Here is a 14,286-nt window from a genome sequence, read left to right as displayed (position 1 = left end):
GTCCAAACCAAGACTAAACCAAGACTAAACCAGGTCTAAACCAGACAAAAACCAGGTCTAAACCAGGTCTAAAGCAGGCCTAAATCAGGTCTAAACCAGGTCTAAACCAGGACTAAACAAGGACTAAAACCAGGTCTAACCAGGTCTAAAACAGGTCTAATTTAACAGGACTAAATCCTGCTGTGTGGACGTGTCTCCTCCTCTTCTATCAATAATGTTTTTAGTACGGTTCAGTAAAGTCTGGGCTTTTCATTTTCTTTTAGATAAAACTTCTTATGTGAAGATTTCCTCGTCTTTGCTTCTTTACAGCAAATCAAGTAATCCAAAGTATTCAGATTACTTTACTCACTTTAAGTAATTTAATGGATTACATTACAAACTACATTTTGGGGTATGTAATCTGTAATCTGTAGGGGAATACATTTTAAAAGTCACCTTCCCAACACTGCATACAGTTTGTTCAGATCTCCTGCTCTGAACTGTGGGTGTGTTTGCTCAGTGCACTTACACTTTATTCTAGGACAGCAAAAAAAAAACCAAAAACCCCAAGGTCACAGATGCCCCCTTTCATCGCACCACCACACTATTTGAGAAGGACTGCCATAAGAAGATCTTTTTACTGTAACTTAAAAATATATCATACCTCCAATATCAAACCATGTTCAGTCTAACCTGTGCTGAATACACCCATTTTAATTACTGGGTTTTAGGGCGTTTCATTTCATTTAATGTAATAATTTGATTATATAGCACCACTAGGCATGTTGAGCAGCTGTCTACGGCCCTAGATCAGGCTATCCCACAGAAAAATATCATATGATAGACTGATTGACAGACAGAAACGGCCCCCGTTATACCCCCTGACTCCTCCCACTGAGCAATATATAAAAAACACTACAGAGACAAACTATTTCACAATAAACTGACCTTGTCTATTCTACATTGAGCAAACAGTGATAATGTACATTTAATGTCAAAAATAATGGCTTAATAACGTGCAGAAAAGCATTTTACATAAATGGTCAGCACCACGGCGTGAACAGCTCCTATTTCAACTAACAGGAAATGGTGGTTTGGTTTGGCAGAGACGCGTCGCATCGGAGGAGAGAGAGACGGTGTCATGGGACAGGTAGGAGCTGGAATGTACGAAATAAAGTATTCTAAGGTGCTCAAGTGTGCACACTTGGTGAATTAGTAGCCCACGGTTATGTGTAGGGGGAAAACTCCACCTAAAACTATAGACGGACTAACTCCATCACACTCCTGTAAGTTTATTAGAGCTGCCAGAGCAGCTTGAAATGAAAATGATCTGACATATTTGTTTCTGTGTACTGTATGTATGAGAGTTTTGCGTCTTTGTCAGTGTAGATGAAAACGCTACAGCAGAGTGTGTTCAACTATTCCACTCTGGAGGGTGGTTTCAGATTTTGCGTTATTAAGCCCCAAAAACGCCGTCACCGTTGGAACGAAAGGCACTTCTGATAAAATATTTTGTCATTTTTACCCACAAGTGTTCTTGTGTAAACAGACCCTGAGATCCTTCTTTTTCAGGGGAGTCCTGGCCACACAGAGAACCAGACTGTACATGTTTATAGTGGGAGGGGAATCTGAAGCACCCAGAGGAAAACCTGCACAGACAAGGGGAGATGCAAACTCCACGCAGAAAAGCCCCATAACACTTCAGAATCCACTAACCGTTTTGTCACCGTGCCGCTGATAATGAGGTTGGGATTCCCTCAGTCGGCTGATGGGAGCGTGGGGGGGTGAGGGGAGCATTAATTATGTGAGACACTAACAAACTCTACCTCTGAGGAAATCACCCGCAGCACAGGGACAATTAGAGCCGACACAGGGGGCAGCAGGGAGTGTAAAGAGCACCAGACCAAAGCAGGGGTCTAAACTCTAAAATCAAATCTAAAATCAGCATCCTACGATCTAATGGATGTAAAAATATTATGCTAAAAAGTTTTTCTTGTAATAAACTAAAATTTCATCTAATACATTTAAATCTTGTGTGCTGCCTGCATCTAATTATTCTCCATGAACCAGGAAGTGGCACTGTTAGCATGCTAGTTGTTGTTGGCACAGTAACAGCAAAAAATGTAGAAAAGAGCTCAGAAAGTCATCGGGGTGAATCATTGGGTTGTTATGAATGTGCAAGGAGAGCGAGGAATACGTTTGGATCACTGCAAACAGCAGACAGGAGCAGACAGGAGCAGACAGGAGCAGACAGGAGCAGACAGGAGCAGACAGGAGCAGAGCCAGAGGAGCAGAGCCAGAGAGCAGAGCCAGAGGAGCAGACATAAGCAGACAGGAGCCAGAGGAGCAGAGCTGTTCTCTTTCTTTTTAACAGTAATGATCATTAGAGCAGCTCATTTAGATGTTGTGAAGTAAAAGTTTGATTTTCCAAACCCAACCCTTAGGACACAGACACAGTTAAAAAACCTTTAACATAATGAACTTGTGTCCAATCAGAGAGCAGGATTCTCCCAGGACCACGAAGGAAAAGTGTTTAAATACGACTGAAGGCAGGATCATTAAAGAAGACCACACGCCTATGAGAATATTAGCAGTTTATTTTACAAACAAGATCCACACTGAACAGGTGAGGCTTTATTCAGTTGAGTTGTAAATGTGTAACAACTTTTTTTTTTTTTATATCATGTTGTGTTGATGTTATTATGTTGGTGTGTGGAAATTCATATACTTGATTTTGCTCCTGGTTTTGGGACAGTACTAGGTTCAGTGAAAACTTTACTCTGAATGATATAAATATAAATATATATATATTCCTCTAGTGTTTTCTACTGTATACATGTGTTTTTCTCTTTTGCTTAACGTGTATTTCTGTATTTCCTGTGTCTCTGATTTCATTTCTCATCACATGTACAGTATGTTTGCGTGTGCAGTGTGCATAACCCTTGTACTCTTCTTCTCAGTTTCTCTTCTGTCAGAACATTCTGTGCAAGATGCTGACCTCAAAGCAGTACCCCTCCAGGCCTGTAGGAGCAGCAGCATGTTGAACCAGTCAGACTTCCACTTCCTGGCGTTCCCGTTCCCGCTGTGGAAGTGCGGCCTGATCGCTCTGCCGCTGGCCTTGGTCTTTGGACTGGTGATAGTAGCAAATGGCTGTCTCCTGCTGGTTCTCCTCTGTGTGGAGGCTCTGTGGAGTCCCATGTACGTCCTGGTGGGGGCGCTGTGTCTGGTGGACCTTCTCTCTGCTCTGGTCATCGTTCCAAACGCGCTCCTGGTCCTGCTCAACCCCAACCACAGCGTCTCACTGACCGAGTGTCTGACACAGATGTTCTTGACACACTTCCTGTCGTCACTGGAGTCTACACTGCTCCTCGCCATGGCGCTGGACCGCTACGTGGCCATCTGCCACCCGCTCAAGTACAGGTGAGCCCTGCCAGCTCAGGGACAGGTGAGCCCTGCCAGCTCAGGGACAGGTGAGCCCTGTCAGTTCCGGGACAGGTACATTTTCTCCATTTGAGAGGAACATGAGCACATTACAGTAAATCAACAGTGGATACAATAATGTGTGTGAATGGCTCAGCTTCAGATTTCATTCTAGTTTTATAGCTGCTGTTTGCCACAATGATATTTGTATATTTTATACAGAGGATATCAGTTTGGTCACCACTCCCTCCATTGCAACTTGAGCCACATTCAGACAGTATTGTGTGATCAGATTTGCATATTGCGCATGTGAAACGATCTTAATCAGAACTCAGAGTGTTGTGCCTCCCTCACTGATTCCACAGAAATCTAATGTTTTTCAGTCCTTGTGATACTTTTTTGTTTTCTTTGTAAAAAACATGTTTCTTTTACCCGTGCATAATGATGTTTTACTCTTGTCATGTGCTTTACACTGCACATTATAACTGCACATTATCCATTCTCTCCACACTGGTGGCAAGCTGCTTTTGTAGCTACAGTTGTCCTGACGTGGTGAAGTGTCTTGTCTAAGGACACAGAGACAGAACTTGGTTCGTGTGGGAATAGCTCGTTTAGCCCTCGAGTTGGGAAACTCTGCTCTAACCACTGAGCCACTGTTGTGTTATTATTATTATTATTGTTATTATTATGTTTCTTTTGCCCATGCATGTCTCTGATTGGCTAATCCACCTGTCAATCACACCCATCTGAACTTTAGAAGATGCACCAGAGACCAGACTCACATCCTCTTAAAATATGACAGAAGTGTGTGTTGTGGATCTCTGATAATGCTGTTGTTGTAGTGAACACATTGTAACTCCATACTCCGTGGTGTGTTCTCAGACAGGTGGTGGACCGCTCCTTCTTCCTGGCCCTGGCCCTCTTCACTCTGCTCCGGAGCGGCTCTGTCATGGCGGTCCTGGTGGGGCTGGCTGCCTCTCTGGACTTCTGTGGCAGTCGTGTGATCGAGCACCTGTACTGTGACCACATGGCTGTGGTGCGTCTGGGCTGTGGAGACACTGGGCCCAGTCAGAGGGCAGGCGTGGCTGTGATCGTGTGCTTCGTAGGCCTGGACATCCCCGTTATCATTCTGTCGTACTTGCAGATCTTAATTGTAGTTCACCGTGCGCGGGGAGGACAGGTGGAAGGCCCTGCACACCTGCGGGACTCACCTGATGGTTCTGTTGGTGTTTTACCTGGTGGGCACTGTGGCGTTCCTCTCCCACACGCTGCACCTGAGCCTCTCCTCAGACCTGAACACCGTCATGGGCCTGGTCTACATCCTGCTGCCCGCTGCCTTCAACCCCATCATCTACGGCGTACGCACCACCGAGATACAACAAGGGTTCAACCAGGTCTTTGGTCGGGCGTACGGGGTCTGGACCAGGACTCAGATAGTCTCAAGCATCAAAGTATGTCCCTGGACTGTTCCCACCCGCAAAGACTCAAGCTCCACCCATAGAAACTCATGCCCCGCCCACAAAGGGTCAGCACCCCCGTCAATCAAATAGATGTGAACTGGATGCCTTGAAGAATCACCTTCAAAGGTACATCATACTCACTTACATTTACTTACTTTAAACTGTACTTTTGTAATTGTACTTTTCAGCAGCATACTTTTACTCCTATTTCATTTATTTATGGTTTATTGAAGTATCTGTACTCTTACTTGACTAAAATATTTGCTTCGTCTTCTACAATGACAAAAGAAAAAACGTTGACAGTATGAAATTATTTAGTTTATCTCATTTTTGATTCTGTCATTTGAAAATATTACATTTTGTGCAATATTTTTGTACTTATATTTTTGCACTTAAATTAGCTTCAAATTATAAATCAGATGTTATGTCCGTACAATTACTCTTGAGTCATTTTTTGGACTACTACTTTGTACGTAATGTTACTTTTACTTTTGGCTGCTCTACCCACATCTGGTTGTCTTCACTGTATTTTGCTGAAATTTCTTGGCTGAAAAAGACAAATGAAAAGAAGTCTCCAGTATACTGCAATAGACGCATGTGTCTCAGATTTCTCCTTTGTTTTAAAGGAATAGTTCGGGTTTTTTGACATGAATCTGTATGGAACCTCGTGAGCAGTGTCGTGCATCCACACTGACTTACCCCCGACAGCGTCCGGTGAGCCTAGATACTGGCCGTTTTCGGTGCTGACAAAAGTAGTCCGGCAAGTTGGCTGGGGACTTTAAAATGAAGCGTTTTTCTTCTCAAAACAATATGTGTTCAAAAGAGTGATACATTTGCATCACAAAACCTTCGTCCTCAAAAAAGTCAGAGCTCATAATCGCTTGGCACTATTTTCTAATTACATAGCCCATGATCCTTTGCTCTGTTTCAGGGCAGACTGCATGAAGAAATAAATGCAACAAGCACTTTTAAATCTTAGTTCTTGGGATTTAGTTTTATCAAGGTATTTTTAGAGGAAAAAGTTGCGTATTCACAGTTGTTTGCCTCCACAAAATACACAATAACACACAATAACTATCGTACCATGAGGTGTATATCATGAAAATATCGAACTGAGAGATTTGGGCATCGTTTAGCTCTTTTAAAGAAAAGGTCCATACGTTCGGAAATAATCGTAATAGCCTAATGAGAACGTTACGTGAAAGAGATACTAAAATTCCATGACTTTTCCAGGTCTGGGAAGTGACATTTTCAATTTCCATGACTTTTCCAGGATTTCTATGACCGTGGAAACCCTGCGTGTTATGATGCTGATACCACCTCAAAAGTTTGTGTTTTGTTCCATTCACGTATGTTTTGAGTCATCAAAAGGTCCAAATGCTCTTTTCCACCGTGTGATGTCATAACGTGGAAGTTTTCATTTTAACAGCTACTTTTTACCTTTAGTTCAGTAGAGATTGAGACAACATTATAAAAATAGATCAGAAAACAGTGTAATAGTGTAGCGCCCTTTAATTTGTCTTAATAAAGCATCAAGAAAGACACAAGGTTTTAGGCAGGGTTGTCCCGATCCGATCACGTGACTGTGGACTCGATCCGGACTCGGCCATTTAGTCCGGTTCCTTATATACTTTTGTGGGAATTTTTGGGGGATTTGCTAACCTATATATTTTTGGAAAGGTTATAGTATATGGAGTCAGATAATCAATGTTTGCATTTGCCCACATGTCTTTATGGCGGCCATATTGGATTTTTTTTTAAATGGCCGCCAAAAAACACTTTTTGGAATATCTCAGCCTCTGAATAAGTTGAAATGTTGATTTTAACTGCTAAACCCACATTTTCAGGGTCAGGGAATCAAATGGTGCTAGTTACAAACCTGTAAGACCTACACAAATTAACCCTTAGATGAATAAGTGGGTCAAAAATGACCCGGTTTGGTTGTTTTCTTGCAATTTCACTGTAATATTCACATGTAATACTCCATGTTCCTCCAAAAACATGTTTGTTTGTTTGTTTTTTTTATTATCCTGCTGAAATACATCAACAATATGGGTAAAACAAATTATAAACATCACATGCAGCTGGTCAGATAACTCAAAGAGTTTAAAAGTAGCTAACATTAAATTTGGATGTTGGATGTAAACAAACACATTTAGACACAATATGATTACACAACTTTTTTATGAGACATTTTCTATACATCATCATTATCATCATCACTTTCATACAACCATAGACTGTATATATGAGTGGACAGATCTAACGCTGTAGCCGCCATGTGCCAAATAGGAAGTTCTCCAGGAGGCTCTTCTGGCTCCTTCTGACTCTGGCTCCAATGGACTTACATTAGGATCTTGTGGCTCCTCTCTCTGTACCTGCTGCAGTGAGCCTTGACATTTTGGTCTTAAAATGTTTGTGTTAACCCACGACACATGATCCTATTCATAATATAGAGTCTGGCTCCAGATTGGCTCCTGTAACCGTGAACATCACAAGCCTCATCTGAGTGGTACTGAACTCTGTGGGTCACACTCACTTAGACCACTTCTTTTCTATGCAACAACATGGCTTCGGAATCATCATCATTCTGGCACTGGCTGCTGCACTGACACATGTCGGTACAGGATAAACCTTTAGTTTCTGGTGTGCAGTTCTGCAGTCGCCTTTGTACTTGGCAGTGGTGAACCGTGGACCTGGACCCTGAGCCTTCATTATTACCAACTGCTGCTATCATGACATCATTTATTTAAAGAAAACTAAATGAAGAAAATTGCGCATGCACTTATTGCATATATTTGCTTAATAAACATTAGCTACTGTTCAACAAGATGGATAGATCCACGGCCGGCCGGGCTCCGAGCTCTGGTCTGGCCGTGGGCTCCGAGCTCCAGTTCTTCTGCTTGTTTTTTGACACTGCGGTCTCGCTTATATTTGCTATCACAGGGTATTCACAAGATGTTGTGGTATGTGTGTGTGTGTGTGTGTGTGTGTGTGTGTATATATATATATATATATATATATATATATATATATATATAGATATATATATATATATATATATATATATAGATAGATAGATAGATAGATATAGATATGCAGGGAATGCGGCTACGGTCAAATACTTGCAAAGAGTGAGGCAAGTCATAAGAAGCAGCTCAATGGCAAGAAGAAGGCACAGGCAATCAACAGCTCTGCCCTGCCAGTGATCAGATACCCTGCAGGGATTGTAAGCTGGCCAAAGGAGGAGATATACACCACAGATGGTAAGACACGAAAGCTCCTGACCATGCATGGAGGGTTCCATCCCAATGGCTTGAGAGGGTCTGAAGGACACACAGAGGCTCATTCTGGAGGTCAGGAGCAGGCCCTGGGCACTTGAGTAATAGAGGCCCAGATCTACCACACCAAACAAGAGCCACGGTGTTGGCTGTGCAAAGAGGCTCCTGAGACAGTCCAGCACAGAACTGCGGGGTGTAAGATGCTGGCAGGGAAACAAACATGGAGCGACATAACCAAGTGGCGGGCATAGTGTACAGAAACATCTGTGCAGAGTACGAGCTGGAAACCCCAGGATCAAGGAGGGAAACACCTCCAAAGGTTGTGGAGAACGACCGAGCCAAGATCCTGTGGGACTTCCAGATACAGACTGACAGGATGGTGATGGACCAAACAGACATAGTGGTGGTGGATAAGAAACAGAGCAGAGCCGTGGTGGTGGACATCACAATACCAAGCGATGGTAATATCAGGAAAAAGGAACCGCCTGACAATCTCACGTTCCGTCCTCCCCTCACTCATGGACAAGACCCCGAGATACTTGAACTCCTCCACTTGAGGCAGGGACTCTCCACCCACTCGGAGAGGGCAAGACGCCTTTTTCCGGTCGAGAACCATGGCCTTGGATTTGGAGGAGATGATCTTCATCCCAGCCGCTTCACACACGGGTCAAACTGCCCCAGTGCTGCTGGTCCTGGTTTGATGAAGCCAACAGGACAACATCATCTGTGAACAGCAGAGATGATCCTGTGGTCCCCGCCCCAGACTGTTCGGCCCCTGACTGCACCGAGAAATTCTGTCCATAAATAGAATGAACAGAACCGGTGACAGTTGCGGCCCTGGTGGAGTCCAACATGCACCGGGAACAGGTCTGACTTACTGCTGGCAATGAACACAGCTCCTGCTCCGGTCATACAGGGACCAGAGGTACTGTCCCCGAGCGCCACACGATGTTGAAGAGGCGTGTCAGCCAAGACCCACAACATCCAGAGACTTAAGTTACTCAGGATGGATCTCATCCAGCCATGGGCTTTATATTATGAATAGGATTTTTTTGATGGACAAAATAGCAAAAAAAGAAAAAAAAAAAAAGAAAAGAGGATCATGTAGAGCAGGTTCATACAAACATTTTAAGACCAAAATGTCAAGACTCACTGCAGCAGGTACAGAGAGAGGAGCCACAAGATCCTAATGTAAGTCCATTGGAGCCAGAGTCAGAAGGAGCCAGAAGAGCCTCCTGGAGAACTTCCTATTTGGCACACAGCGGCTCCAGTGTTAGATCTGTCCACTCATATATACAGTCTATGGTTGTATGAAAGTGATGATGATAATGATGATGTATAGAAAATGTCTCATAAAAAAGTTGTGTAATCATATTGTGTCTAAATGTGTTTGTTTACATCCAACATCCAAATTTAATGTTAGCTACTTTTAAACTCTTTGAGTTATCTGACCAGCTGCATGTGATGTTTATAATTTGTTTTACCCATATTGTTGATGTATTTCAGCAGGATAAAAAAAAAAAAAAAAGAAAAACATGTTTTTGGAGGAACATGGAGTATTACATGTGAATATTACAGTGAAAATGCAAGAAAACAACCAAACCGGGTCATTTTTGACCCACTTATTCATCTAAGGGTTAATTTGTGTAGGTCTTACAGGTTTGTAACTAGCACCATTTGATTCCCTGACCCTGAAAATGTGGGTTTAGCAGTTAAAATCAACATTTCAACTTATTCAGAGGCTGAGATATTCCAAAAAGGGTTTTTTGGCGGCCATTTTAAAAAAAATCCAATATGGCCACCATAAAGACATGTGGGCAAATGCAAACATTGATTTTCTGACTCCATATACTATAACCTTTCCAAAAATATATAGGTTAGCAAATCCCCAAAAACTTCCCACTAAGGTCAAAAAATGACAATAAGGAACCGGACTAATTATGTTCCGATCAGGTATCGGATAAATAAGATATGTATATAACCACTGTTGGGAAGGTGACTTTTAAAATGTATTCCCCTACAGATTACAGATTACACACACCAAAATGTAGTTTGTAATGTAATCCATTAAATTACTTAAAGTGAGTAACGTAATCTGAATACTTTGGATTACTTGATTTGCTGTAGAGAAACAAAGACTAAGATATCGTAACATAAGATGTTTTGTCTGATAAAAGAAAATAAAAAACCCAGACTTTACTGAACCAAATTAAAAATATTATTGATAGAAGAGGAGGAAACACGTCCACGCAGCATGATTTAGTCCTGTTAAATCCTGGTTTAGTCCTGGTTTAGTCCTGGTTTAGACCTGTTTTAAACCTGGTTTAGTCCTGTTTTAGTCCTGTTTTAGTCCTGGTTTAGTCCTGGTTTAGACCTGATTTAGTCCTGGTTTAGTCCTGGTTTTGACCTGGTTTAGTCCTGTTTTAGACCTGGTTTTAGTCCTGGTTTAGTCCTGTTTTAGACCTGGTTTTAGTCCTGGTTTAGACCTGGTTAAGATCTAGTTTAGACCTGGTTTAGCTTCCGGCAATGAGTAGAATTACCAAAAAAAAAAAAAAAAAAAAAAGGGATATAGCCCCAAATGTGAAAACAGGAAAATCCCGCTAGGTAATCCATTTACTTCAACAAAGTAACTGTAATCCAATTACCACTCACTGAAACAGTAACTGTAACTGAATACAGTTACTCATAATTTGTACTCTGATTACGTAACTCCAGTACATGTAATCTGTTACTCCCCAACACTGCATATGCGGCCCTTTAATCTTTTTAATCCGGCCCACCGAATTTGAATAATAATAATAATGATCATTTTCAGTGTTTTAAAAGTCATATCAATAAATAGTAAATACTGTGGCACTTGAAAGACAGATATTTTGTTGTAATGCTTTGTAATGATTTTCAGTTATGGGATATTTCAATAACATGGGAAATATTTTCTTCATATCCCATGTTATTTTTTTCTCTTATGAAGTGGATTACCAAAAAACTCCATCTATCTTCTCTTGATCCGGCCCTTACGTAAAATTTTAGAACCCTTTGTGGCCGATAAGTCAAAAAGTTTGCCCACCCCTGAGCTAGAATGTGATGCAAAAATGCTATTAGGCCGACCTGTTGTCTGTAAATATGACGTAAAGAGTCAGAATAACAATAAATGTTGCCTAAATAAACCCAATGTAAAATCCACTAGAGCCAAACCTAAGTTTTTGAACTATTCAAGATTTACAGTGAATTTTTACATCACTAAATATATCGGCGATTATATCAGCTATCGGCAGCTCCAACTCCCATTTTATCGTTATCGTATCGGCAGCAAAAAAAAAATAAAAAATAAAAAAATCCAAATCGGTCAGGCCCTACTTCAGAGCATCAAGGAACTATTAAATAAATTAAATTACACTAACTAAAAATAAAATTACAGTAAGTACCTTGAAGAATTAAAGAGACAATATAGCAGTCTTTAGTCCTTTGTCAAGACAGAACTATTATGTGTATTTTTGTTACTTTGTTTAGACAGAGCTATTATTTCAGAGGAAAAGCTTAGGCACGTCTTCATGCTGGGGAGACTTTAAACAACAATTGTTTGTCAGTGCGTGACACAGTAACCCCATTGTGCACGTAATCCTGCCTTTTACCACTGCATTACCACTTGGATTGCTGTGTTATTTGTTGGTGTGTTATTTGGTGTGGACAATAGATCACTTAGGTTACCATCACACTGAAACAAATCACCAGTGTATCACAGTATCAGAAACGATTTGCGTCCAGACGTGATCCACACAGTAATGTGAAATCGCTTAAAACACTAGTCACATGACTAGACTTGGGTGGTAAAAATAAGGAAGTGGAGCAGCGTGTCTGAAGTTGCAGCAGCTGATTTCGAGCCAAGGAAGATGGCAAGTGTAAAAACTAGCCCAGGCACGTTACCGCGTTAATTTTGCGTTAACTAATTCATTCATTATTGCCGACAATTAAAATTAACACAGTTTTTATTATTATTATTATTATTTTTATTGTAAACATCTGTTGTTCACTGGCTTTTATCTTGGAAAAAGTCCACCGCGAGCGTTTCTTTAAGTTTGATGTCTTTTCTTTACACTTTTTTCTGACCACGTGAGATGCAACGTGTCCGAGCCTCAGTGGGCCACGGCTCTGGCTCCAGCTGGGCAGGACCAGCCATGGGCTCTGAGCTTCCGCGGGCTTCTAGCTCCAACCAGTTCAGTTCAGTTCAAGTTCAAGGCCCGGCCCTAGTAAAAACAGACTTTACTACAGCAAGTAGTTGTAGCTATGCTGTTTCTCGTTTGTCTCTGGTTTGTTTAAACTTTTTTCCACAATAGCGTCACATGACCGATGTTATAAACCCAGTGAATCAGGAAGGCACAAGTCACAGTGACATGGTCCAATAAGGACGTGACTACAGCTCCTATGTCAGCGTATCAACGTTTTCACGGTGCCCAATCAGATCTGTACTCAGATGAATTTGTGGGAGCTGGCAGCACCACATCGTTTCGTCTCTGGAGCTGTTTTCCATCGAATTAGTGTGAAAACGACTCGAATACACACTAGTGTGGATGGGGCCTTAGAGTAAGTTCTACACTTCTAACAAACCCCTGACTTTACCACTAGAGCCTAAAATATCAAGAAGCCCTGAAGCAGCTCCTGCGAAAAAAGGGAAGCAAGAAGTAAACAGTGAGATACCAGCACCAGAGAAGCAGAGGACGAGGAGAAAGCACAGGCCACAGGAACAGGAGGTGCTGGATGAGAGACACAAAACATAAAACAGATGAGTAAAGAAATGTGTGTGGACCTGCTGGGTTTTTGTGTGTGTGGTGCTGGGTGCATTGTAGTCAAGACTGCACTAATTGAGACCAAGACCTGTCTGAGACCACAGGGTTCCAAGACCGAGACAAGACCTCTGAGGGTCGGCTTGTATTTTACAGTTATTTTGGCACATATATATCAGTGTTTTTATACATCTATCTCCATTTTATCTTATTAATGTTCATTTAGAACTAAAATAAGCAAACTGTACTGCACTGAAACACTCTGTGCCCCTTTTCTGGACCCTCACCCACAATTTGAGAACCCCTTTCTGTAAGAGAACGTCCTCTGGCACTTTACACAAAACTGAAAAAAATGGGTAGGATTTTTAAAACAGTTTTTTCATGTTTTTAACTGGAGTTACAGTCTCTGGTTACTGGTTTTGCAGTGATATTTAGCCTCTGCACATTTACCAAACACACGTCATGACAAATACAGATGCATTTGTGCACTTTTATTAAGCAAACTTCCACCACATGTTGCTGTAGACCTGATCTGTGCTGTAGTTCTGCTTTGTGCCAACACTGTAACATAAATTTGCATTAGTTTTTCCTTTGCATTTCGTCTACATATATGCAGGACTGTAAAAAGGCAAAGAGCAGTGCGCTGACTTGAGGCAGATGGACAGGTAGGATGTTTTAAAAAGTTTAACCTGCACTGTGATACATGCTGGTACATGAGGGCACATACTGTTACAGACAAGCCACGTGCTGGGGGTGTGTGTGGTGATGTGCCGTGCAGTGTCCATGGGCTCCAGATGACCACACAGGCTGTGGTGAGACACTCTGCTCAAGTCATGTACTTACTCTTTTTAGTAGAATAGTTTTATATCCAAAGTCATTGCAATTAAGACCTTAAAACTGCCTGCTGTCTTCATTCTTAAAAGTGGGAAAGTACTGGTGGTCTGAAGCTCCTCTGTGGCATGTGCACTCAGCTGATGTGTGGATGTTTTTCCTAAAAGCACAGAAACTGCTGTCAAGTAAATACAGGAAATGGAGTACAAGAGAAAAAGAACTCTGCCCTGACATAAGTTCTATCTTGTGCTCTCCAGTCTAAACATGATAATAAATCATATCCCTGGGCTGGCCGTAGCAAAACACTGTTTAATTGTTATAATAATTGTTTTAATCAGAAAATGTTTCCTTAGCAACAAAGAAACTTTTGGTAACATCTGATCAAACCAGATCAAACATGAGGAAACATTAGTATTTAAAATGTTTTATGCAAATGAAACTGAAAACATCATATAATAGCCTCTGATAGTGGTTACGTGTGAAGTATTTAGAGCGAAACTAGTAATTAGTAGATCTCATGACTTATCATAACCA

The 14,286-nt window shown here is 41.5% G+C and overlaps 1 protein-coding gene across 1 annotated transcript; it reads left to right on the top strand.

Annotated features, from left to right (window-relative positions):
- Positions 1–3,016: 3,016 nt before the first annotated feature.
- On the top strand, positions 3,017–4,949 carry LOC110160304 (putative olfactory receptor 52L2). The gene is given in 3 exon segments (XM_020924932.2): positions 3,017–3,399; positions 4,282–4,557; positions 4,559–4,949. Coding segments are annotated over 3 exon segments (1,050 nt in total).
- Positions 4,950–14,286: the final 9,337 nt, after the last annotated feature.

This window comes from Boleophthalmus pectinirostris, unplaced genomic scaffold (assembly GCF_026225935.1).
Source record: "Boleophthalmus pectinirostris isolate CB_2022bp ecotype Guang Dong unplaced genomic scaffold, ASM2622593v1 HiC_scaffold_9, whole genome shotgun sequence".
NCBI lineage: Eukaryota > Metazoa > Chordata > Actinopteri > Gobiiformes > Gobiidae > Boleophthalmus > Boleophthalmus pectinirostris.
This window is presented reverse-complemented; position numbering and strand designations above follow the sequence as displayed.